At 42.9% G+C, this 23,984-nt stretch overlaps 1 protein-coding gene across 1 annotated transcript; it reads right to left on the reverse strand.

The window, feature by feature from the left end:
- Positions 1 to 5,403: 5,403 nt before the first annotated feature.
- MEOX1 (mesenchyme homeobox 1) lies at positions 5,404 to 16,736 on the reverse strand. The gene is made up of 3 exons (XM_009670470.2): positions 15,906 to 16,736; positions 9,866 to 10,038; positions 5,404 to 9,000 (listed from the first exon to the last, which is right to left on the reverse strand). Exons 1-3 carry the CDS (start codon positions 16,354 to 16,356, stop codon positions 8,878 to 8,880), a joined length of 747 nt encoding a protein of 248 aa, XP_009668765.2. The 5' UTR covers positions 16,357 to 16,736; the 3' UTR covers positions 5,404 to 8,877.
- Positions 16,737 to 23,984: the final 7,248 nt, after the last annotated feature.

Genomic DNA, 23,984 nt, shown 5'->3' on the forward strand with positions numbered 1-23,984 from the left:
TGGCCGTTCTAAATGTTGCCTGCCCACTGCCAATTGTGGACAGCGGGCTCAGTGCAGACGGTATGATTTCTCTCATTTCCTCTGCAAGATAAATTGTTTCAGGATTTGTTAGACCCTTTGTAAGTCAAACTAGAGAGCAAGCAGTCGCGCAAAACCTCATAGGAAACTTGGGAGATGCACCCAAAAGACCAATCTTGAGCCTTTAAATTTCCCTTGGCCTGTTGTGTCTTAGTATCTCATTCCAGATGAAGACCTGTCTGGAGCTTTCGGGTGAATGAGCTTCATCATAAATTCCTGGACTGGCTTAGAAATTTGAGACGTGCTAGCTAGGATCTGTGCTGCCCTGTTGCCCTCATGCTGGTGGGAGAGGTGCTTTTTATAACCACAGTATAATTATAAAAGCTTCAGAAAGGGAATGTTTGTTCTCTTCTGTCCATCCATAACAGCACTAATAAGCTCTATCACCTTTAGATTTATCTGCTATGAGGAGCTGCACCAACATATTCTTATCCATCTGCCGAAATGATGGCTGCATATGCATTATTTGCTATCACTGGTTAACTCACAAAACAAGTAAGCTTTTCAACAAGAGTCACTTGTTGTTATGGAGCTATATTGGCTTAAAACCCTAGAAGATGCACTATCCTAACAGTAGAACTATGGTAGTCCTATTTGCCCTTCCACTGGCTAATCCTAAATATATAATGCCATGTTCATCTGTTCATCTTTGAAAAGACTGGCATTTCCCTACACCAAGCCAATCTGAACGCAAGGTCCTCCCTTGACCGTTCAGTTTTGTGTAACTAAATTGGCCTGTGAATCCATGTACTTTCACCTTCTAGTCATAATTTCATCTGGACTAAATCAGATGCATCTCTGAGTTGCAGTTAATTAACATGAGAAATCTCACAGCTGGAGCTGGCACATTGTAGCTGGAAACTAACCTCCTGCCCCATGTAGCTCTGCTGTGTTTATATAATTTTCAAGCAGAGTAGCCTATGTTTTTGAATCCTTAAACAAGACCCAGCATGCAGGCATCAAACTGTTGGCATCAAACTGGCTGGGACTCTGTTATTGATGCTGGTGTTGGAACAGGAGATACTTCGAGGCTCTGGTGCCAAACCGGCCCCAGAGGCATTGCAGGTGCACTGCAGCACACCCTGCTATGAAGGGACCCTGTATCATCTCTGACCCTACTCAGTGGCACAACAATACAAGCACTGAAAAACACAAATAGCAACTAATGTTTAACCTCAGCCTGAGGCTTACTGATTCGCTGAAAGATTACACTGTGCAGCTCTTCAGCACCCCTGAACTTCCCCTCCTGGGTAGTGGAAACCTGCATACAGCATAAAGCAAACTTCCATCAAAGTCTTCTGTGTGGGGAAGGAAGCAAAACTTAAATCATAATTACTTTAGACAAGGGATGCCTTTTCAGAAAGGCTACCAGGAGGGTTTTTGTGAGATGTATCTCAGCTTCAGGAAGTGCTGTCACCAGTTCATAGCTTAGAGCAACCCCCAGTTGTGCAGCTTTGAGGTTGCATTGCAAAAACTTTGTCGAGCTTCCAGATTTTTTTGGTTTTAGGGGGCTTTTTTGAACACTTATGAATGCCAAGACCAGATAGCCTGATAAAGAGAGGCATTGTCCACCATCTGCAACTTTGGCATCTTTTGCATAGAAAAAAAACTGTCACAGGAAGAGGAGCTCAGGAAAGGCAGGTAATGAATGTCATGTTACGTGACCTGTAACTCATCCAGACTTAAGGCGCATTGGGGAAAGGGAGTAGTTATCTGCCCCTGAAGGGTCGCAAATTTACTTGGACGAAGAGCTGGTGGTTCTATCTGAATGAATCCTATGGGCAGGCAGACTCTAGATGTTTTGTCTAGCTTGCTTTCTCTGGGCACCCTGTTTTCCCAACCCTTGAAATGGGCATCTTGGCGGAGATGCAGAAGACATCATGGCTTTTGCCTCAGTCACAGCCAGCCAATTCAAACAATTTTACCATTGTGGTGCACAACTATGCTTTGCCTCTTACATTGTCAGGGAAAAGTATGAGCAGGTGGTTTAAGAAAACATTAACAGGGATATGTCATAGCTTTAAAAAGTGTTTGAAGGGAAACGGAGCTGTTGCTTCCAATTTTTCACTCTGCTGTCTCCCTGATGAAATACAGTCATATCCACTTAAGTAATACCTTATGGAAGAGGAAGTGTCATGTTTTTATTGGACACTTTTTATTACCAGCCTGGGTGAAAAGTGCAGTTGTGAGCAAGTATCCATTCCTTACCTTTCACTAGCTTGTAATCCTGACAGAGAGGGGTCCTTTCTGCAGGAGAGACTTGTAGCAGCAGGAGCTATGGTATGTGGAAAAATACACCTGAAATGGTTATGACTGCAAGTGGCTTTTCCAGGCATAAGTATAATTTATGAAGGCTGATGTGGCCCTTTCATGAGATGTGGCTTATGATTTAGGACCAGTTGCTCATTTAGTGCGGTCAAGTTTATGTCTAGCTGCAGTTTATGCCCCTCTTCTTGCCAGGCTTCAGATGGACACAACAAAAGCGTAGGAAATTTCCCCACTAGGGTGCTCATATCAGCAGTTTTGGGAGTCTCTGGAAAAGACCAGTTCTGAAGCACCTGTGGGAGGACCTGAAACTGTGGCACAGACATTTCTTCTGCCAGAGTACAAAATTCAACCCCTTATTATGTTGAGTGAATAACAGGGAATAGTGTATTTTGCTGGAACGACAGAGCTCCACAGGCCTCACTCAGAACTGACAGATATTATAGGCCACTGTAAGGCTGTCTGAGTAGACATGCTTGCTGTTGGGAGAGTCTTGTTTAAAAGGCATGAGATGTTTGTGATCAGCTAGCCACAACTAGCAACATTTGAAAAAACAAACATACAAAGCGTGAACGAAAATAACCAAACCCAGAGCTTCTGCTGAATAAAGAAGTGAGGAAGAGCTTCTCAAACAGCGGTGGGTTGGTATTTTGCTGCTACTGGTGTTGTGTGTGGTGCTCAAACCCTTTAATGGCAGAAAACACTTTCTCTTCAGTGGAGAGAGATGTTTTCTGTCTGCAGTAAACGCCAACGCACTCACTGTGAGGTGAAACACTTCAAAACAAGAACCTTTTCCCTGGGCTAGACAGGGCTGGCTGACCGAACACTGCGTCACGCCTTCTGCAAAGCGCTCTTCCATTCAGAAATGGGTAAAGATAGGTTTCCAAAATAGGAATCTCACTTCCTCTAAGCTCTGGTGACCTCCTACCTGTTTCATAGCCCAGCTAATTTTTCCCAAACCCTTGGTGGTGGCAATTGCTGACTGTTCCTACCCAGGGGGCCGGATTGCTCTCTGGGACTGGAAGAGCTTTCATAAGGTCATGTACTTGAGCAAAATGTTTTATTACTGTGAATTTGCTGCTATCAAACTATAGAAAAATATATTTCAAAGGTCATCTAGCCTGTCTCTCATTCCTGAAAGATACCTGTCATTTGTTATCACTGAATTTCTCCTTGATCTGGCACTAAGACAGACTGTAAATAGAGCAGGTAACAAACACATGCAGAAGGAACATAGCAAAATGTTACTCCATTCTGGGGAGTGATTTTTTTCTGAGCTGTTTGCAATCCTCATTATACCTGTGTTTCTAAGGAATTGATTTATAATCTTTTCTTTTGAAGCAGTTACTCTGAACATAAGTTTGCCACAGATGACTGAAGCTAACCTTTATTGCTCAGATTCTGAAAGAACACGTAGAGGGTTAACAGATGAGGCCAGCATGAATAACTTCTACAAAGGGACTGTAATTTAATAATACGGTAATCTCATAGCTGTGCACAGACAGGTTCAGCTGCGCTGACAGTTAATTATGACTAGCTTTATATCTATTTTATTAATACTAGTGATTATTGCTGTAAAATTTCATTGAAGCACCTGAGGGAATGTTGTATAGCGTCATCTCTGAGGCAACTGTAATATGTCTGAAAACATAACGAAACTGAACTAAAAAATTGCCGAAATTCAAAGGAACATATCCAGGAGACTTTGAATCAATAGCTTTTATATTTTGCTGTTTCTTTGGTAAGTTTTGATATTCATTCAGGAACTCAAATTCACAGAAAAACTTTTCCTGAGTAAGGACCATCTAAAACCCTGGCAATAGCTAGGGGATTTCTCCCAGGTGCAATCTGGGCAAAAACTGGCTAGCTGTAAGCATTGCTCTTGCAATGTAGTGCCAGTAACATAATTAGCAAGCTTGGAGTGTTTCCCCTTTACTTTGACAAGGCATTGAGTTAGCTACCATGGTTTCATCTGTCTGTACTGTGGTCATGCTTTTTTGACTTTGTCTTGAAGAGTACAAAATTCAACCCCTTATTATGTTGAGTGAATAACAGGGAATAGTGTATTTTGCTGGGAGATGCTTTATCTGTGTGTGCTGGATGGATCACATAACATGTGAAATACCATTTAAAAAACTGAAATGAATAGTTATGTATTCATGCATGACTTGGACAGCTCATCTCAGAAGTCCAGACATTCAGTTTGTTCAGTTAAAAACCATGCAGTGATCTTCTCACAGAACTGGTAAGAAAGATCAGGAATTAAAATAGCAGTGCTGACTCCTAAAATCATATAGCTGCTGCTAAGTTTCTCCTGATCTCTGCTAGACAGACTTAACTTGGGGGGGGGGGGGAGGAGGAGGCAGGTAATTGAAAAATCAGTGATTCTTTAAAGTTATGGACCCTCCAGTGTTTCTTGCAGTGGGAGTGTGGACCCATCTAAGATTTCCTCAAGTGTGCATATGCACATGTTTCTTAGCCACCTCTGGGTTATCAGTTGTCCAAGTAGCGCCATGGATTGGCTAAGCATTAGCTTAATGCTGTGAAAAATCACACAGAAAGCTAGGGCTAGCGTCAGAGGAGTTGTAGCATATAGAGACTAGGTAAAACAAATTGGGGTCTGTGCTATGTTGGCTTATGGCTAAGCAGCTAAAATGTCTGTAAAATCTAGGCATCTAGGGAAAGTGCTTCTCTTCCTGCATGTGGAAGAGGCAGCACAGAAATGAAGGGCTTCAGCACATACTGCTGAAGTTATACAGATAACCCCGTTTTCTGTGGACTGTTTCCACAGGCCTTGTATGGGAAGAAATCTTATTTCTCTGCCTGTGTGTGTGTCCTGTGGACGACCTGTCGAACCTTTCCTGTTACGTGGGTGACTGTGCACAGGTCATTGAGAATCAATCATGGGAAGCATTGCCAAACATCCCCAGGTGAGCTTACTTCCCTTCTATGGGGAGAATAAAGCCTAGTGTGTCTTTCTGAGAAGAATAATTGCAGGTCAGAGATTTTGCTCCCAGATGACAGGCTTTGCCTGAAAGAGTCTCGGCACTGCAGGTTCATGGGTCAAATGCTTTGATGTCAGGAGCGAAATGTTCTGTCATGAAATGCTAAAATCTCAGAACACAGTTTCACATGGAAACCCCAGCATAAAATGATCTCATGGATGACTTGTACGTATTTCTCGGAGTCAAAGCAAGAACAGTTTAGGAGCTGTAATTACAGGTGCGGACTGAGATCCTGTTGACTTGCTTTTAAGTGAACGAGAATCCAATCAGCTTTCCTAAAAGGGAATGTTTCTTCTTTCTGGGTGAGGAGTTGAGCTAGATTTCATTTTGGTTTATAGTGGTAGCCAAGAGCCCAACAGGCTTCATAACAAAATAAGCTGCTGCTGCTGCAAGGGGAGGCAGTGAGGTGATGTGCAACGCCCAGCTGCCTTCAGAGCTTACAGGGAATTGAGTAAGCAAAGCATGAAATGGAGGTAGGGTGCTTGTGTTAGCACCAGAGTTTTTCACGGAAATAGCTTTTCCTTCAGTGCTTTTCAAGAGCCTAAAGTAGCGTGAAGTTTAATCAGAAGGCACCAAAGTTTAAGCAGAGCCATAGACATTCTCTGCTCTTAAAGTTACAATCAACTATGAATTCTTTCTTAAACATCTAGTTTTATGTAACCTGAATAGCGATTGCACCCTGATGGTGTACCTCCGCTTATTGCTGCTGGAGTAACTGGTATCTGGCCAAAAGTTCCTGTCTACAAGGTCTCCTATTGAAATCTCATACCAATGTCACACAGTCTGCCCGGGAGGAAGGTGAGAGTACTGTTCCCTCTCCATAAAGATCTTAAGTGAGACAAGTAGGTCTAGCCTAGGGAGAGGACGTGCCTATTAATTAGCAGTAAACGCAGCAGTTATTTAAGCTCACGGAGAGGAGGTGGATGCTGGTTGCTCCAGAGAAATTGGTGGACTTCTTAGAGGTGATGGTGCTTGCTGATCTGAAACTTGCGTGGGATTTACCTCTGTTTGCATCCCTGCTGTGGTCACAGCATGGTTCATGCAGATGCCCTGTGAAACACCAGTGATGCAGTTTTATCTGCTGTTCAGAGGGGACAGGAACTGTGGGCATCTTGCAAATAAAATAGCATGGAAAGCAATACAGTAACACTGCTAGACCCCGTATCCTACTGAGCAGCAGGAGCTCTGCTACAGAGCGCCATTCTGAAGGCACCACAGTCTTCAAAGCTAGTAAGGGATGTCCTGCAAAACCAAGGCCCTTTTCCCTGCTCATAAACTTCAGTAAGAACATCCTGATGTTTTGTTTTCACCGTGGCAGGCTGAACGAGCTCCCAGTCTTCAGTTTCTCCAGTACGCAATAGATTTAAACGCACTTTCTATCATCTCTGCTTCTTTTTATATTCCACCTATACTGGGCTTCATTTAAAATGGGAAATACCTTGTACAACTTTTCATTTCTCAAGTTTCTTTATTTTTAAATCAATTTTACATGAATATATACTCTAAAATGTTCATTTTTCATCTGTCAAATAGAGTTTGAAAATTTTAAGATGGAATGGAATGGGCAGTTTTTCTTAGCAGATGCGGTAGTTCTTAGCTCTTTGAAAAGAATCCAGCATCTCTGTTAAAGTGTCCATATTAGCTATTCTGAGATCTTTTATACAGTGGAATGACCCCACATAACTTTATAGGCATATTATCCAGATATGTAATGTTTGTATCTACCATATCTGCAGAGTATTTTGAGTTTCTCCAAGTTAATGCCCACTAATAATGCATCAGAGTAAGTTGAAATGAAGATGGTATGATAGCGTGTGAATAGTTGCAGATAGTGCTTACCTTTCAAGTATTTAAACATGAGTTACATAATGAGTTTTGAGAATACTGAAATAGGTTAGTGTGAATTCTATTTGAAAAAGGCAAAATTACATTAGAACGTTAAACAAAAAGAAGAAATAGATACTATCGCTAAAACTTTGTAATAAACTTGATATACAAGTTTCGATTACAAGAGGAAACGTTTTTTAAGTAGAAGTGTTGTTAAGATACCTGGCAGTGCCAGGGCAATTTTTGATCTTGTATTGGAAAGTTTTTTTGTTATTTACATTAGAAATAGGGGCAGTTGGCGCTCTCAGCTTTAGTGGCTTTAAAGATCTCTGACAGGCTTTGAAGACATCAGGAAAATTTATCAAAGCCAGAGGTGATCAAACATTGATTAAAAACCAAAGTGGAATGACAAAAAAGCCACAATATGTCTGTGTTTTGAAGAGCACAGATACTTTGCATTTGTATGAACTAGATGAACAGTTGCAAACACTTTTAAAAAAAAAAAAATCACGAAAACCCAACATATTAATGGAAAATTTGCAAACAGACAAAAAAGGCTAAGTTGGTCACCTAACGGTGAATTTAATAAATCCAGATACCGATTTTGAGGTCTATGAGTAATAAGTTTAAATCCAAACAATACCTCGATTGACAGATGTATTTGTACATAATTGAAGAGTACATGCTTGTTATGTGGAAAGTTTTGTTTCCAGTGGAAAACAAATGAAGGATTTGAAGACAGGTAAATTCAGCTAAATCACTCCATATAATACTGTCTTCTGCTTCTCCTGACGATCCTAAATTCACAAAGAAAATACTGGATGTTCAGAGAGTTTCCAGAAATACAAAAGAAAGGCATGAATGAGTACTTTTCCTTCGGTTAAACAAACAAAAATGTCTAAAACCAAACAGTGACAGCTACTGTGTTCAGAAGGCTTAATCTTTGCCATATCTGATGTGGTACTGGGTAATGATTGTTTTGAAAAAATATTTGAATTTGAGGTTTACCAATGTGATTTCAGGATTTACTGTAAGCTTGGAAAAAATACCCTCCTGCAAATTGCTGTCAGCAAGGCACCTACCCTCTTGTATTCTTAAGGGGAAAGCCATCCCTTCCCCAACTGGCAAGCAGCATTCTGCGTCTATGGTTTTGCCCTCACATTTTTGTTTTTGATCTTATTGCCTAGTCATGTGTGTTTTCAGTTCATATTGCATGAAAAATGGGTGACTATCAGCATTTATTTCTGTTGTGGGGGAAGGCACAAGGAAAATGTACCTTGCCAACTCCAAATGCAGAATGAATGGAAGTGACCAGCAAAAGATTGGATGAGAACACAGAGCTGCATTGTTGTTCGTTGAACCCTTTCTTGCTGCCTGATGACCTGTATGAGCATTTGAGAGCCTAGACAACGTTATTCCTGTTTTATATTTAGTGTTTTTAGTTACTATTCTGAAGACACACCTGTGATAGTAAGACAGTTCCAGAGTTAAATTCATTCAGACAAGAATCAGTCATGCCCTTTGCCTTTTCCCTGTGTTCTTTAATTGCCTCTGCACACTTAAGCATCGTGCACCTTTCAAAGGCTTGGGGCTACAGGGTGCACAGGCAGGCTCATCTCACAGCATCGTTGCTGATCTGCAGCGGTGGGGCGTCTGCTCTCCGAGCAGCCCCCTCCCTACTCCTCTCGTGTTGCTGCAAGGACTATTCGGAGCTGGGGGAGGCAGCAGAGTCCACGTCTTCTGTGTCATGGTCATGCGGGGACACTGGCTGGCCACCTTTAACACGTTTCCACTTCATTCTTCTATTTTGAAACCATACTTTGACCTGGACAATAGAAAGGAAATATTACTTACTGCCTCAATTTCAGCTGTATAGGCAGACCCCCTTTATCTACGTGTATATTAATAAACAGATGTTTTGTGGAATTCTAGAACAGAAGGTGAAAAAGGGGTGTCAGAAGGTTAGCTAAGCCATCTCTAATGAAGGTAGGGACAATTCTCTCTAAACTGTTGTGGGCAGATGTTTCTGCTAGAAACCAGCCAAGGCAGAACAAGTGCTTTGCCTAGGATCCATCACTGTGTCAACTAATGTCAATTTAATGGGCGTGGTGCACCTAAATGCCTCTTAACATCCAGTCCATCGAATCTCATGTTTCAGCAATTGTAATTGGCTTCATTTAATTGAGCGATTCTTCTATTCATTAAGCTTTGATAAGGAAACCCTGGCTATAACAGTGGGAGAACAGAAATAGCTACCTCCACAAAACTCTGCATTTTTGTCTTCCCTTCTCCCCTCAAAATATTACATGACCCAGGAAGGGTGCAAGTTATTAAACATGTAACATTCAAATAATATCCTGGTAACTGGAGTCTAATAGGATATCCATAGTCCATCTGCAAGTCATAGCACATCAATATGTACCGAAGAGTGGTGACAAACAACAGCTCAGTAGATATCAGTCATTCCTAAATGTCTTCTGTAGTTTGAGTTAACAGAATTAATGTATTAACTAATTGCAGCAAAATTTAACAAATATACTTTAAAAGAATTTGGAAGTTTTGTATTAAAATACTTCTGTGCCATTACAAAAGTATACTCTTGAGCAACATATCTGTTTTATAGCATTAGGAAGAAATTGTGGGGAAGGGAGGAGAAGCGGGGTGTGGGGGGGTAGGGGTTCAGGAATTACTTGTCTCTCAGTGAGATCCAGGTTCACAGCTATCTCGTATCTCCTAAGCCTTGTCAGGTAATTATGGTGGGCAAATTCAGCTTCCAACTCCCGTAGCTGCTCCTTAGTGAAAGCTGTCCTTTCCTTCCGTGATTTGCTGCTTGTTTCTGGCTTGTTGCTTGAGTTCTGGTTTTCTAAGAGGCAAGCACACATATTGTGTAATTTGCAGTTACATCGATCTATGCGGACAGATATGTGCATTGTAGAGGTCTGATGTAACCACTGATGAAAGTCCTAAGTGTAAGTGTATGTTAGTTTAAGAAGCTTGTTTCATGCTCCCTCGAGCTTGGTTCAAGGGGACAAAGCTGGGACAACTAAGGGTAGGGAAGGGCTGCATTGTCAAAACTGCAGAAGCACAGACCTGGGTCTGCAAGCCAGAACTGTGCAGCTTTGGGAAGGAAGTTCTCACCTCCCTTGTGATCATTGCATCTAGATGGTACCATTAGTAGTAGTCATCTTTCCCCACTTTTATTCCATATACATGTATTAGCTCTCTCCCCTGATACTGGCTGCTGCATCACAGTCACTGCTGAGCAACTGGCAGCAAAGCCAGCACTTTGGCACGTGCGTGACGTGTGATGAGCCTATGGTGACCTCCGCTGGTGCAGGGGTAAGGCAAAGCCGCTGAGGAAGCACCCTGGGCTAGTATATGTTTGGGGAATATGATGAGGGCAGAGCAAGGAGAAATGACCGAGAACAGAGCAGCAGTGTTCCTGAATCAGCACTCTCTCCTCCCGACTTTCAGCTTCTTTGAATCCTCACTGAAGGAAACTTGTAAGGGGACCTGGGAGCTGTGTGCATGACTGGCCTCAGTGTCATCCTTGTCACTATGCTGCCTTGAAATACTTTTTTTGCTGTCTGTGCACTTAGTTGCAATGCGGCTGGAAAAGTGACCATTTCTAAAGCCAAATTTCAAGTCATAGCCGGAGGGATGCTATGCCAACTCTGCTAAGAAACAAACACAAACTGACTTTGCCTGAGACTGTGGCAATCCCCCCCCCCCCCCCCCCCCCCCCCCCCCCCCCGGTGCTTGTGAAGACTCTGAGCTATGCACAGGAACTTTCCCTTCAGTGAGCAAAGCCAAAATTGTGCCAGTCTTTTAGAGAAGCACTTCAGAAGCTCCTTGACTCTTCCCCGCCCCCCCCCCTTCACTCCTGTGGTTTGCTAGGTTCGCTGAACTGAAGGAGCCAGTAGGGATTTTGTTATGTTGGGGGTTAATTAGTTCGTTGCATGGTGATTATACATGAGAATTTCCTATGTCCTAATATAATGCTTCTACACAGAAATGTTATATAGAGAAGCAGCAATAAGCAGAAAATGCAGCAGCATCTTCTAGATGTCCCTTTGGTTGCCAAAGTAGTAAAAGGGGGGAAAAATTCAGTGAGGCGGGGATGTGGGGTCATAACTGACCTGCTCTTAGCTCTCTGTCAGAAACGGAGAAACTGCATGTAGCTGCCATTAGTGATAATGTGTGCAGGGAGTGGAGTACTGCATGCTGTAGCTGTGCTGCCATCCGTTTCGAGGGAACTGATTGTCCTTGCTGCTTGTACCTCAAAAACCTCCGCATAAAGTTGGGGAAAGTAGAAAAACAAAACCTCAGAAGTTTTTCCCCCTGCTTCTGCCTATGGTTGCACACTGTTTCCTTCCAGCCTCTCATTGAACAACCACCCCAGCCTTGCATCATTGCCCAAAGGTTGATAAATGTGAGGTTTGGGAGAGCAGGGAAAGCGGGATGCGGCGTGGATCCCTGCTGGGAGCTCTGCTGCCCCAGGGGGGGCCTCTGCTCCTCCTGAGGGATGTGGTGCAGGCAGCTCTGCAACACCAGGAACGCATGATAGCTGCTACCACCAGCTCTGTCAAGTGAACCTGAGAGAAAATAAATAGCTAATGGAAATGTATATCTGTACATTTGCTATGTGTATATACATATGCAAGTGCAACCTGTGCCAAGGATGACCTTTCTAAGTGGCAGGTTCACTGGTCTTCATGTCTAAACAGCAAGGTGAATCATTTTAAATAGCTAAGTAGGCCTGGGAACAGAAGAGGTTGTGTAGCTTGGACCCGGTCCTGTGGGCTGGGGCTGTGTGCGCCACATGGCACTGTACAGGGACGTGTGGTTATTCATGGCTGGGGCTTTTGTGCTATTCCAGAAGTGGAAACTGGCCTTGGTTGCTTTGGAGTTCTGGCAACAGAATTTTGAAAATGGCAAATGCTGTGCAAAAGTTCAACTTGATTTGGAAGGATTTTCCTACTGTGCAAAGTTAAAAATAAATAAAAAAATCCCACTCAAAGTCCTCTCTCACCACAGGGAGACCTGCAAAGCAGGAGTGCTCCCAGGACCTGTCCCCTCTGCTGCTGGGAGTCACTAATAGATGCACAAGCAGGATCCTGCCTGCTTGTGAGATCCACAGTCTGGATTCATGTACCTGTTGGTTCCCATTCTGCAAACTATCAATACAGTCTCAATTTTTCCCCTCAGTAGAAAAAAAGTTCAATAAAAATCTGAGGCATCTGTGCAATGTTACTTTTTTTTTGTTACCAGACAAGATTTTGAGGGTGTATTTATTCTAAGTGCTTAAATCGAGTAGTAGGACACTGATAGACTTGGCTGTTACAGAACAAGAGGTTCTGAATGCTAACCTAATAGGAATGATCATGTAAAGTGACTTCAGCTGCTAGATGAACCAGCTATTTATGATAGTGAAGTCCCCAGCATTTACTTGGATGTGCACCTTTTGGGATGTAGGCAGCAGCGGGTGGGTTATGTCACAGGAAGTGCTGCCTTCAGACCACTTTAAAATGGTTGAGGACCTGTCTGCAAGCAGTTTTTTGGTCCTTCTCGGGTTATCTGCTGCCTGCTACTCTCTACTCTTACCTAATGCTTCTTATGTCACCATGACTGCAAATGGGAGTTGCAAGCCTAAGAAGTACTCTTTATGGTTAATGGCATGATTGAGGGAGAATGGCAGGCAAGAATTCAGCTCAACTCTATAAATTTTCACATAAATTATTGCGGAATTCTTAGTCAAGGGCATTATATGACTATAAGGTCTTGTTAAGGGAATCGGTACACGCTATTACCACGTTCTCATTTCTGCTACAGCCTCCTTAAATTCTATATTGTTTCATTCCTAGAAAAATAAAGCAGTTTGAATTACTATTATATCACTGCAAGTTCACTGACTGCACTAGCATTTATTGTGATACCTGATTAATAAATGTTTTGTAGCTTTCCCATAAATAAATAGAGTAGCCACTTTTGTCCCCATATGCTTTGTACTTCAATGTGATCCATTTCTTTCTGCCTTATTCATCAGCTTGTTACATGGTGAGAAAGCTACAGAGTTCACACAACCTGCAGGGGGTCCCATCAGTCTCCCAAAAATTTTTATCGTTTGTTGTTTTGACTTCAGAGATTTAGTGCTTTGGAGTTTCCTTCCAGATTGCTGTGTGTTCCTAACTTTTTACTTTATCATATGTGAAAGACAGCATTAAACTCAGTCAGTTTAGAGTCAGTTAGCCTCTTAAATGCTATAATTGCAAAGACATTTCTTAAAGATTTGCCAAGTTTTACAGAAGTTAATACCTGTAGCCCTGTATTTAAAAAAAAAAAAAAAAAACCTTTGAAAACTTTAATGGCTGTGACTTGGGGGAAGAGTGCAGAAGCAGCTGTGAAAACCAAAACTAGGCTCACTTCAATTGTCAGGTCATCTGTGAGCCTGTGAAGTCAAGACTGAGTATTGCCCCTAAAGGATTCCTCTACAGTATCGCCTGTAGAGGAAGGGAGGGTTGCCTGCACATCTGTACATCGATACTGCTAGGAAATGCTACTGTTACTACCAAAACAAAGAAGTTTTATGAATATTTTGAATAGATCAAAGCTTCAAAGAACATTTTTAAGATGGACAAACTTTTTAAATTATTTTTACATTGTTCTGTTTTATTTGTCTGAGAAATATACTTATTTTAGACTTTTCTCAGAATACTCTGCAAAGAGCCATATTCTAAGATCTTCTCTGCATATCTTGTAATAATTAGCTCTTGGTGAGAACTGAAGGGTTTCACACCAAAACAAATCATTGCAATGCTGTGGTTATACTAAAGTTCAATAAGATGGAAGCTGGTAAAGCACCAAGCAAGAAAAATGATTTTATTTTGTAGTGTTAGTCTTCAGGTGATTTCATTCTTTTATTAGCCTACTAATCTCTGAAGAGAGGGCTCTGGGCACCTAGATTTTTCTGAAGTCCAGGAAAATTCCCCAAAGGAGAGAGAGGACACGTGTCCCCCTTCTAACGCAATTGGAGTGTGCCCAGACACGCTGCCAGAACTGCAGCAAAAGCTCAGGAAGGAGCAGTAAAATGTTGATAGGCATTCCCCCACTCACTTTATTTTGTCTGGGGAGAGCAGGGAAGGTTGCAGGAGGGATTGCAAATAATTCTGCTATGTGAGGAGCAAAGAAGGGGGTGAAACGAGATGCAGCATAATCACCTTTGGGATGTTTTCGTCATTTCTGCCTTTTCCTAGAGTTGCAGGTTGTGTGGCCAGCAACCGCTGCTGGCAGGTAGGAAAGGCTACGTTGCGGTGATGTTGCTTATGGCTCCCCAGAAGGATAAGCATGTGGGACAGCAGTAAGTGTGAAGAGAAAATGTCAAAGCTGCTGGTAACAAAGAGCAGAAGGAGCATTTGTCTTCTACTTAAAAACAGGGGTGTGTGCAATCCCCTCAGTCCCTTTAAGAATAAGGATATTCCCTACCCTGAGTGCACTGAAATCTGCTGCTTAACCTTTGACTAATAGATGTTTTGATAAAAGCATTGTTCCCTAGAAAAAAGAAAAAGAAAAACTTGTTTGCGTTTGAGTTTTTTGAGAAATGGTTGCCCAAAAAATACTTTTTGAATAGAGAAGGCCTTAAATACTACAAAGCTGGGTTTCTAAAGAAAAACACAGCACCGAGGGTAGTAAACTAGCCTTTGGGGCACAAAGAGGCTCAGATACCAGCTATTTCACATGTGTCCCAAATGACCTGTGCCACATTAGAAGAGAGACGAGATAGGAAAGAAAAGTGCGGCAGAGAGCCTGTGAACCCAAGCATGTTCACACTGCAGGATGGAGAAGTGAGATTAGGATTAGTGCCTCTTCTGTAGCCAACCTGCAAAACTTCAGAAAAATTTTATCTCTTTGTCTTGGTTCTGCACCTGTAAAATGGGGATACTGGAAAATGTTCTCAGCCTCGTAATGGTGCTGTGGGGAAAAGCATGCTGTAGCTTGTAAATGAGCACAATAGCAAATCAATATGTATAGACATCTTAACTTTCAGCAGCTTCCTTCAGAGGAAACTAATGTGTTTCACGTATCTAGATAAGAGGTTGTTATATATCTGAACGCTGCAGAAAGAGCGAGTTTTGCCAGTTAGGATGACACAATGAAAATTTACATAGTTTTCCTTATTGTTGGGCATTGTGCTTATGGGCAGGCTTTCAGTCTCTCCTGTTTTGAAATAAAAGCATTTAACATCTAATGAGGCCAAGTAGAATTTATCTGGAAAGGGAGACTTTGCATCTTGGACTTCTGACCATAAACTGAGACATCAGAACCCTACTGTCACACTCCCAACAAGCACAGGCAGCTCAAGACGAGGGGTCTTTCCTCCTTGACTCCGTTCCCTTGCGCTTAGACGAAAGGCAGGTAAGCAATATCTGCCTGCATGCCCTAGCACCCTGAGCGCCGTGTGTACACGCCTTGCGATTTTGGTTGCAGCGAATTTGCGTTGTGCTGGCGAGGGAAATGACTGGTTCAGTTAGAGATTTGCAGAAGCGAAGTACAAACATGGGAGATCATCAAAGAAGAAACAATTTAGTTTTGGTATTGTATAAGTTTCCCTAGTCAAGAATTATAAAATGTTTTCTTCATAGGCTTTATTTCTTAATTCCTAACCTTATAGGTGCTCCCATTCTACAGCCTGGACTATCCCACATCCCTGATTTTTTTTTTTTTATTACCTACCTGAGTTTTCCTTTTTCCTTTTGGACGGCTTTTTCTCAGTCTCAGTTGAAGTGTTTCCTGGTAGCTCATAGTCCGCATTCATGCCCAGCGCAGCCCCCACCAGATTTGGGCTGCTGCCTTCTGGTTCCCCAGAACCTAAAGCTGGTCCCGGCTGCAGGCGTCCTCTGGCCTCGGTGGCTGCCAGGTGCCAGTCAGGGCGCTGGAAAGCGAGAGGCTGCTGCGCCAGCGCCTGCTCCTCCTGCGGGAAGCTGTGGGGAGCTGTCGCCAGGCAGGAGGCTGCAAAATCAGAGTAAGGAGCAAAGTCCGGCTTTTGGTGGAAGGGGAACGGTGCTGGTGGGTAGTGGCTCAGCCCTGCCACTGCGGTGCTGTCTGCCCGGGCGCTCCGGAGGGAGCCCCAGAGCAGGGCAGGAGGTCGCGGGCTTCGCATGCAGCTGCTGATGGTGGGATCCATTTGCTTGCGCTGCCGCTGCCTGTGCTTCGGTGGTTGTGGCTCAGGCTTCAAAACCAGAGTGGGAGCAGAGGGGGAAAATGTCTGACTTTTACAGGAATTAGAAATAGAATTTCTCTCTAAAAAGCAGTTTGCTTGTGAGTTTTATGCTGTTGCAAATTTGTTACTTTGGGAATTCCTCTAAACATCTTCATTGTCCTGACTGGAGAACAGTAACCAGATCTGTGCAGGGATTGCCCTGGAGCGTTTCCCAAGGCCTGAAGTTTTGTTCCTAGTGAGGTGCTGAACATGGGTGAAACTTTAAATACTGTGCTGAGGAGAGAGTAACAAGTTTGTGAAGTGAAATGTGAGCAAGGGGAGGGAGGAGTTAACCTACATGCACTGAGTCCCTCCAACCAAAGCAAAGCAGGCAACTATTAATCATCCGAAACCTTATATGCACATCTAATGGGATTTGCAGATGGAGACTTTTAAAGAAACATTGTCTGTGTTTTTTTGAAAAGGGAAAGGGCAGCACACACAAAAAAGGCTTTAATGTTTCCGTGTAACACTGTGAAGCTGTTTTTATTGCACTGTTAACAAAATTCCCCAAGTCTTGGATTTGGAAAAAGCCCTAAACCAGATATAGAATTCAGCAGATAACAAATTCCAAGGACTAAAGTGGGAAATAAAAGCAAGAGAGGAGTTAACAGATTATATTTGATTCTAAGGCCCAATTGTAAGTTTTTAAAAAAAAAAAATACGAGAACTGGTTGACACACATGCATGAGGTTTTGGGTGTCTGTTTTTGTTAGTTTTTGCAGTGAAGCTGAATTTGCTGATAGTTGGAGTTTGCTGCCAATGGCATCTATCCTTTCTGTATCCTACTTTCCGGGGAATTCTCAATATGCCACCACTCCTTCCTGTGAAGAGATTGCCTGCTTTCATGCCAGTAGGAGACATGGTTTTCATCTCTTGTTGAGAGTTGTATAGCTTTTCTTAACAGAAAGCGGGTTCTTAAACCTTGGAGCCATCACAGTTGGAAAGATACTGATATTAATAGGGAATCTGCCTGTGATTCCGTTTCTGCGGAGGGTGGCAGCTGGGGACGCCCGAATGCCCTGCTCAAGGGCTGTGCTAGCAGGACAACTGTTTCTTTCAAGGTGGTTGTCCCTGCTTTCATCGACAATTTATCGATGCACAAATGCACGTCTTCCCTGTTTCTATAGTCTGCTTGCAGCCCTTTTCAGTGCTTATTCCTCTACACCTTGCTATATTGTGAAGTCACTTAACTGAAACTGTGAAAAGAATGATGTTTTTAAATAACACTTGTGAGAGAATTAACAGAATTCTGCTGTTCTGATTGGGCTGCTTGTCAAAGATAGCCATAATCTTGTCTTGCTGTCCTGTTTGGGTGATTGCTTTTGTCCCACAGCTTTCAGGACTTGAGGATGTGGTGGGAGAACTAGCAGGGTCTGCAGCAGAGGGTTGGGAGACTCAGCTGGGGGCTGTTTCTGATGCCTCTAGGCAATCTGGAACAGACAACCAGGTGAATGCTGCAACTTGCCTGCCAGGTGTTTTTTCTTTCTGCAGAAGCATCATTTCCTAAGAGGTAATGTTTATTTCCTTCTGTCCAGGGAGCCCACACTGTATTTTGTTGAGAAAACAACATAGCAAGTGAAAGTTCAGTTTGGAAAACCAGCTTTTGCAGTGTGATTGCAGAGGAATGGCAGGGCTAATCAACTCTAGTACTGGAAAGCTGCTTCTTCCTTTTGAAAGTGTGTTAAAGTTTCTTTTCTTAGCTAGATGGTGCTTTCAGCACATGGAAGGCAGATTTCTTGCTCCCTCCTTCCCCCCCCCCCCCCGATGTGCAGAGCTGGAGGTTGTACCCCATAAAATATTTTCACAAAACAGAACGATATCAGCTCGATTCAGAAAATGTCTTTGGAACAAGGAAACAAGGCCGCTTCCTCTGTTGTCCTTGCTAGTAAGCATCAAAGTCTTGATGAAATGACTCTGGAATTTTTATGGGAATTCCATCATCTTCTACATGAGTTTAAAAAGCAATAAAGAGTTGGTGAGATACATATTTACAGTTTCTGGGGAAATAGCGAGGCTGCACCTTGGATTGTGGGTGATGTAGACTAGGAACGAACCAAGCCTGAGAGCAGAGCGGAGGGAGCTTCCTTCCCTTCCCTTCCTGCTGCTTGTGCAGGGTTTCATGTTTCCTCATAGACACAAAGAGGTTTCCTACACTGACTTGGAGCCTCATTTCTCCCCAGGGGCTTACGTGGTGCTTTGGGTCTTTTGCTTGGCTCTGTATACTTCTGAATTATATCCTCTCAAGTAATCCCGGCAGGGGGAAGTGTACTTACCTTGATATCTGTTGAGTCTTAGAGCTTGGTCTTCTCCAGGAAATCAAATGGATTTAGTGCTGACCTTTCTGAACGGGAACATCAAAATTCTGTCTTATTTTCATGTGATTCATAGCTCTCTTGCAAAATACTAAACATCTGATATCTGATGCATTCTCTAGGAAGAGGTTTCCATGCTAATGGAAGCTACTGCTGCGTTGTAGTGGAGAATAAAAATGACAACGTGTTTCCAACTCCCTGACAGTAGAGTTGCCCTTTCAGATTCGGTTTCAGATTGCCCTTTGTCTGAAAGGCTAGGTTATGATGAATTTGTGAAAGCTGGCAACAGTTCTGAGCGCTTGCAGAACCAAGTCAGAACCCAGAAGCTTTTTGCAGCTGCAGAGTGTTTCCCCTTCCTTCTCTGCGTGTGTCATCGCATGTATAATGCCCACTCAAGTCTCACAGGTTATGGGGGTTGTGTGGAGTCAAGCCTAGATCTGCTGGTTCTCAGCTCTACTTTCAGTCTATACAAGGATCTAGCTAATTATGCTGCCATTAATACCAGTTATACACATGCATGAATATTTGGGGGAGTAGAAGGGTATGGAGGACTACCTGTTGACCTAGTAGGGTTCAGTCCAGCCAGGAGCAGGTTTAGGTTTGCATTCAGGAACCCACAGGAGGCCTGAGCAAGGGGGTCTCTGCATAGGGCATGACGCAACTTCTGCACATCACTTGGCACTCCGAGTTGAACAACTTGGACCCCGTTTTCCCAATGGAGCTGTCACTGTTGTTCCGCTAACTTCAGACGTGGGAAAGGGAGCTGGCGTGTTACTTCCCAGATGTGAGAACTGTGGATTCTGCATTGCTCCAGCACCCTCTGCAGCTGGGGCTGTCATTCAGCTGCTCAGCAGGGGCCTGTTTGCCCTCTACATCTTCCTGACACTTCATTCCTGAAAGGAGAAAAAACAACAATCTTCCCCTCTTGCTAAAACCCATTTGTTAGATGAGGCAGCCACCTTTAACCTTCCTAAAGTCAACATCTCTTCAGTCGAGCATTGCGCTTGGGCAGAAAGGATGGAGACGGCTTTTTATAATAAATGCTGATTTTTGGAGCCTGGAAAGTGGGGATTTGTCTCCAAACTTTCTGTGAATTTGGACCATGACATCCCCAAGAAAGCATTCCTCTGCCATCCCACAGGCTGAGAAGCCTCTCCGATCCGGTGCGCCCTCAGAGCTTGCCCAGCTATTTGCACAGCTTTGTGAGGTAAAACGAGAAGGAAGCTGTGCCAGGTCTTCATCTCCTTTTTCTAGTGAAGCAATTTTCTGTTTCTTAATAAGACCCGAACCATCTCATGCCACACAAATGTAGCCCTCTTCCAAATTACCTCCACTCTTGTGTTGTATCTTGGCCTACGGGAGCTCTCTGGAGCAGGAAGCCTGGTCCCACAGTGCGTTTGCAGCACCTGACCTAGTGCAATGGGGTCTGGAGCTTTTGCACTTGAAATTCAAAGCGATTTCTTAAAGCGATTTCTAAAAAGCGGTTTTGATTGCAAGACAAAGTTTTAGCTTAGCAACAGAGAAAGGCAGACGAGAGATTTATCTCATCAGAAGTCTTAAGAACAATTTATAAGCTTAGCATGGAGAAAACTCTAGACAGGGAAGGTTATTCTGAAATTTTATTAGCGACTAAATTGTGAGTTAATAGCTCTCTTCATTTTAAAAAAAAACAAAAAAAACAAAAAAACCCACATCCAAACATTAAAAAATAACCCTAAACAACTCCCCTGCCATGTTTGCAGTTGAAGGAAGTGGGAAAGTTTTCCTCCATGTGGGTGCTGACTGAGCTTGGGGAATTCCATGTACATGGAAGAGTTCTTGTTGTTAATGTTGTTGCTCATTTTAGCACTCATGGAAGAAAGTTGGAGAGAAAAAAAACCCCAAAAAACAGCCAATTGTTTTCTTACTAACTTCAGGAAGCTGCAGCTTGAGTTGCAGAAATTGAAGATGGAGGAAGTTTATTTGGTAACTTGGTCTCCCCATGCTCTCTGCTAGACGTTTTCTGGTATGTTGTGCAGACCTGAATAAGTGTCCCAGTTTCCTTTTGGGGAAGACAATTCTTCATTCTTCCCTAGCATCTAGACTCAGTTCTTACTACTTTTGACTCCATCTTGTTACTCTGAGTTACTGCCCACAGGCACTACACACACAGATGGAGAGCAATTATTCAAGCAGATCTTAAAATTTTGTCGCATTTATGATAAGTCGTCTTAGGCACAAGCCAGATGATGTACTTTAGGCTTTTAATCTTTCTTCAGAGTCAGCCACCATAGCCGCTCCATCATGACTGTGGTGCTCTGATCTCTCTCTGCGTTGCAGTGCTGGAAATGAAGATCCACTTGCGCCAAGCAGGGACTATTGCATGCTCCCCTGGGTGGAGAAGGGAGAATATTCTCTGAAGGAAACTGGAGCACAGCAGGGTCATGTAGCTCAGTTTCCAAAGGGTTATCTGCAAGGTGCTGTGCTTCCCCATGCCTAGAAACTCCCTTGCAAGTGCTCCCAAACGTCACATTTCTGCTGATGAGCAGCATTTCCCTAAAGAGTGAATGTGGTGTGAGGCTAAAAGCCATTTCAGTGAGAAGTTCAGAAATAGAGATGAAGAAAATCAGTCTGCCAGCTGAAGCTGCTGTGCTAGCAAAGCCCTAGCTGTAAGTGCATGGACACTGACAGGAGATGACATCTGTCGGCTTGGCGGACGCTCCTGGAGAGCGTTCAGTATGCCATCGGGAAGTCATCTTCTGCCACCCAAAGTCATTGCAATGTGAAGAAAAATTGATGTTGACTATTCCCTGAGCTATTCTCGTGTCTAGGATTGCTCATTTGGCAATCTCCTATTTGTTCTGCTTTCATGAGACTGGGAACCTTAATTGATGTGTTGGCCTTGACATGTGAACAGGGAAGGTGGTGGAGTCAGAATGAAAGGTTGCAACCAGCTGGCTTCATCCTCTGGGCATTTACGGCATGTCTAAGAGTTGCTAGAATGGATCGCAACACCCAGCATCTCTGAAGGGCCATTTAGAGGCGTTTTGCAGACACACTTCATGAGAAGCTAGAGAAATGACAATCTAAAGGAACATGAAAGATGTGTGGTAGATAAGGTAATAAACACACAGAGAGCGCAGCACGAAGTGGGGCGAGAGGTGAGGCAGGCGCCTGAGTGCTCTCTTGGCTCTGAACCAGCACAGGAGAGGCAGCTGAGGGCAGTGGGCTGGGGAGGGCCTGTGGCGAGGGGAGCAACAGCTGCACCTCCGGGAGAGGAGAGGGCACAGACAGGGAGGATGGTTAGAAAGGAAGTGCTGAGCCCAAAAATGGGTGCTTAGGGTCTATCATTCATTTTAATAGTTTTCTCAGCATCCTGAAGGAATAAAAGGACGGAAAAAGTGTAAAGCTGAGACTAATAGATGCAACGTACCTAGAAGGGAAAAACAATCTCATACCAATGAAAGTTAAAGAGCTGTGTTAAAATACATTAGATACTGGGCACAACGTCGGGAAATGTTAACTTGCCTTTTGCTGTAATCTCATATGGCAAATCAGTCCAGTTTAAAAGGCTTATATCTGCAGCAAATCAGTACTAGATTTTTGAGGGTTTTGGGAAGGAGATGGAGAGAGTGAGAGAGTCTGTACTACTACTTACAGAAAAGCAGCTATTTTTGTAAGTAGTGGTAGTATCAGTTATATATTTATGTCTCTTCTCCGCAGACTTCCAGGAACAGGATTTTAGTTTGTAGGGAAATTTCAAGTAGAAGTAATATGTAATGTGGAAAAAATAAGGTTGAAGAGAAGATGCCAAACACCCAACTAGCTTCTCAGTCTGAAGTGATCTAATGAATATGCTAGTGCTTATGTGGCTAATCAATGCTTTTAGCCTGAAGAGCTTTGCTGAAGCACAGTATAATTAAAAGAAAAATTTTTGTTATCTGTTGTTGGCCATATTTTCATTATAAAATTCATCAGGAGTTGTGTTCAGAATTATCTTGTTTGCTCCTTTCTTTTGCAGTAACTATTTGTTGAAGTGTGGAGGTTAGCTAACCCTCAAGATAGTGATTCACTTTGAAATCATGTTTATACTCCAACTGCAAAATTCGTAAGTAGATTAAATCAGGCTCTTGCTGCACTCCCTAAATTCTGAGGCAATGCGTTTGTCACGTCCTGCAACACGATTGATTTCTTTTGCATGCAAAGGTGAGTTGAAGGGAACATCTATAAAATTTATATATTTTTTAGCCCAGCGGCATAATCTGAGAACGAGTCACTCAAGGTGAATAATGGGCTAAAACTATTAAGTCATGGACAAGAACTATTTTTATAACCAAATTGTGACCCTACAACTTGTGAACCTGTTAAGCTCATAGATTAATACTGTAGTTGCAACTTTAAGAAATATAGGCAACCTAGTGAGCAGGAATACTGAATCAAGGTGATCTTGTGCTTCTGATACCTTAAACTTTATACTGCCATGATATGGAATGTTACCGCAGAATCACATACGGCTCCATTCAGCATATACATTTCATTCTCCCTGGATGGTCTTTCTGCTGTATGAGTATTGTGCACTAAGAAGCTGTATTTCGGGAGTGGTTTTATTATTTATTTGTACTGTTACAAAGATTGAGTTTTTCTTCTGTGTCTTATTTTACCTGTTCTATTCCAAAAGCTGATTCAAAAGAGAAGGAAAAAATGATTCAATGTTATTACGGCGTCAGCCGTATTTGTCTGCAGGGTTTATCTGGCTCGTTCCCCTTCCCGTGGCCTCACTCAAGACAGAGGTTCTAGCAATCCCGGCAAGCGACTGTGGTATAACGTGTGGGAATCTTTCTCCTGGATCGGGTGGTTAAGTCCACGCCATAACTTTTAATTCCAACCCAGACGTCCTGCCCATGGTTAGGATCGTTGCCATACGATCTAGCTGGTTTGACTGTGGGATTGGCAGAGTCTCGAGAAAAATAGCCAAACATTGATTGATATTTTCCTATTTTTTTTATATCCCTGGTAATTAGTGGAGACTGAAGAATAGTATTTGCCTACCTATTTACTCTCTCAGTTGTGGTGAGTCACTTGCAAACTGAATCTAAGAGTCTCCTAATACATTTGTGTTCATGATTTCCAAATAGATGAAGTGATTTTCTGATTGATTGGCCCTTTCCTTTTTCTCAGAGGCACTTGTACAGTCTCATATTTCTCAAGCTATTTACTTTTCTACAACAAACTGAAGACACACATGTGATAACATGCTCA

Source organism: Struthio camelus, chromosome 25 (assembly GCF_040807025.1).
Source record: "Struthio camelus isolate bStrCam1 chromosome 25, bStrCam1.hap1, whole genome shotgun sequence".
NCBI lineage: Eukaryota > Metazoa > Chordata > Aves > Struthioniformes > Struthionidae > Struthio > Struthio camelus.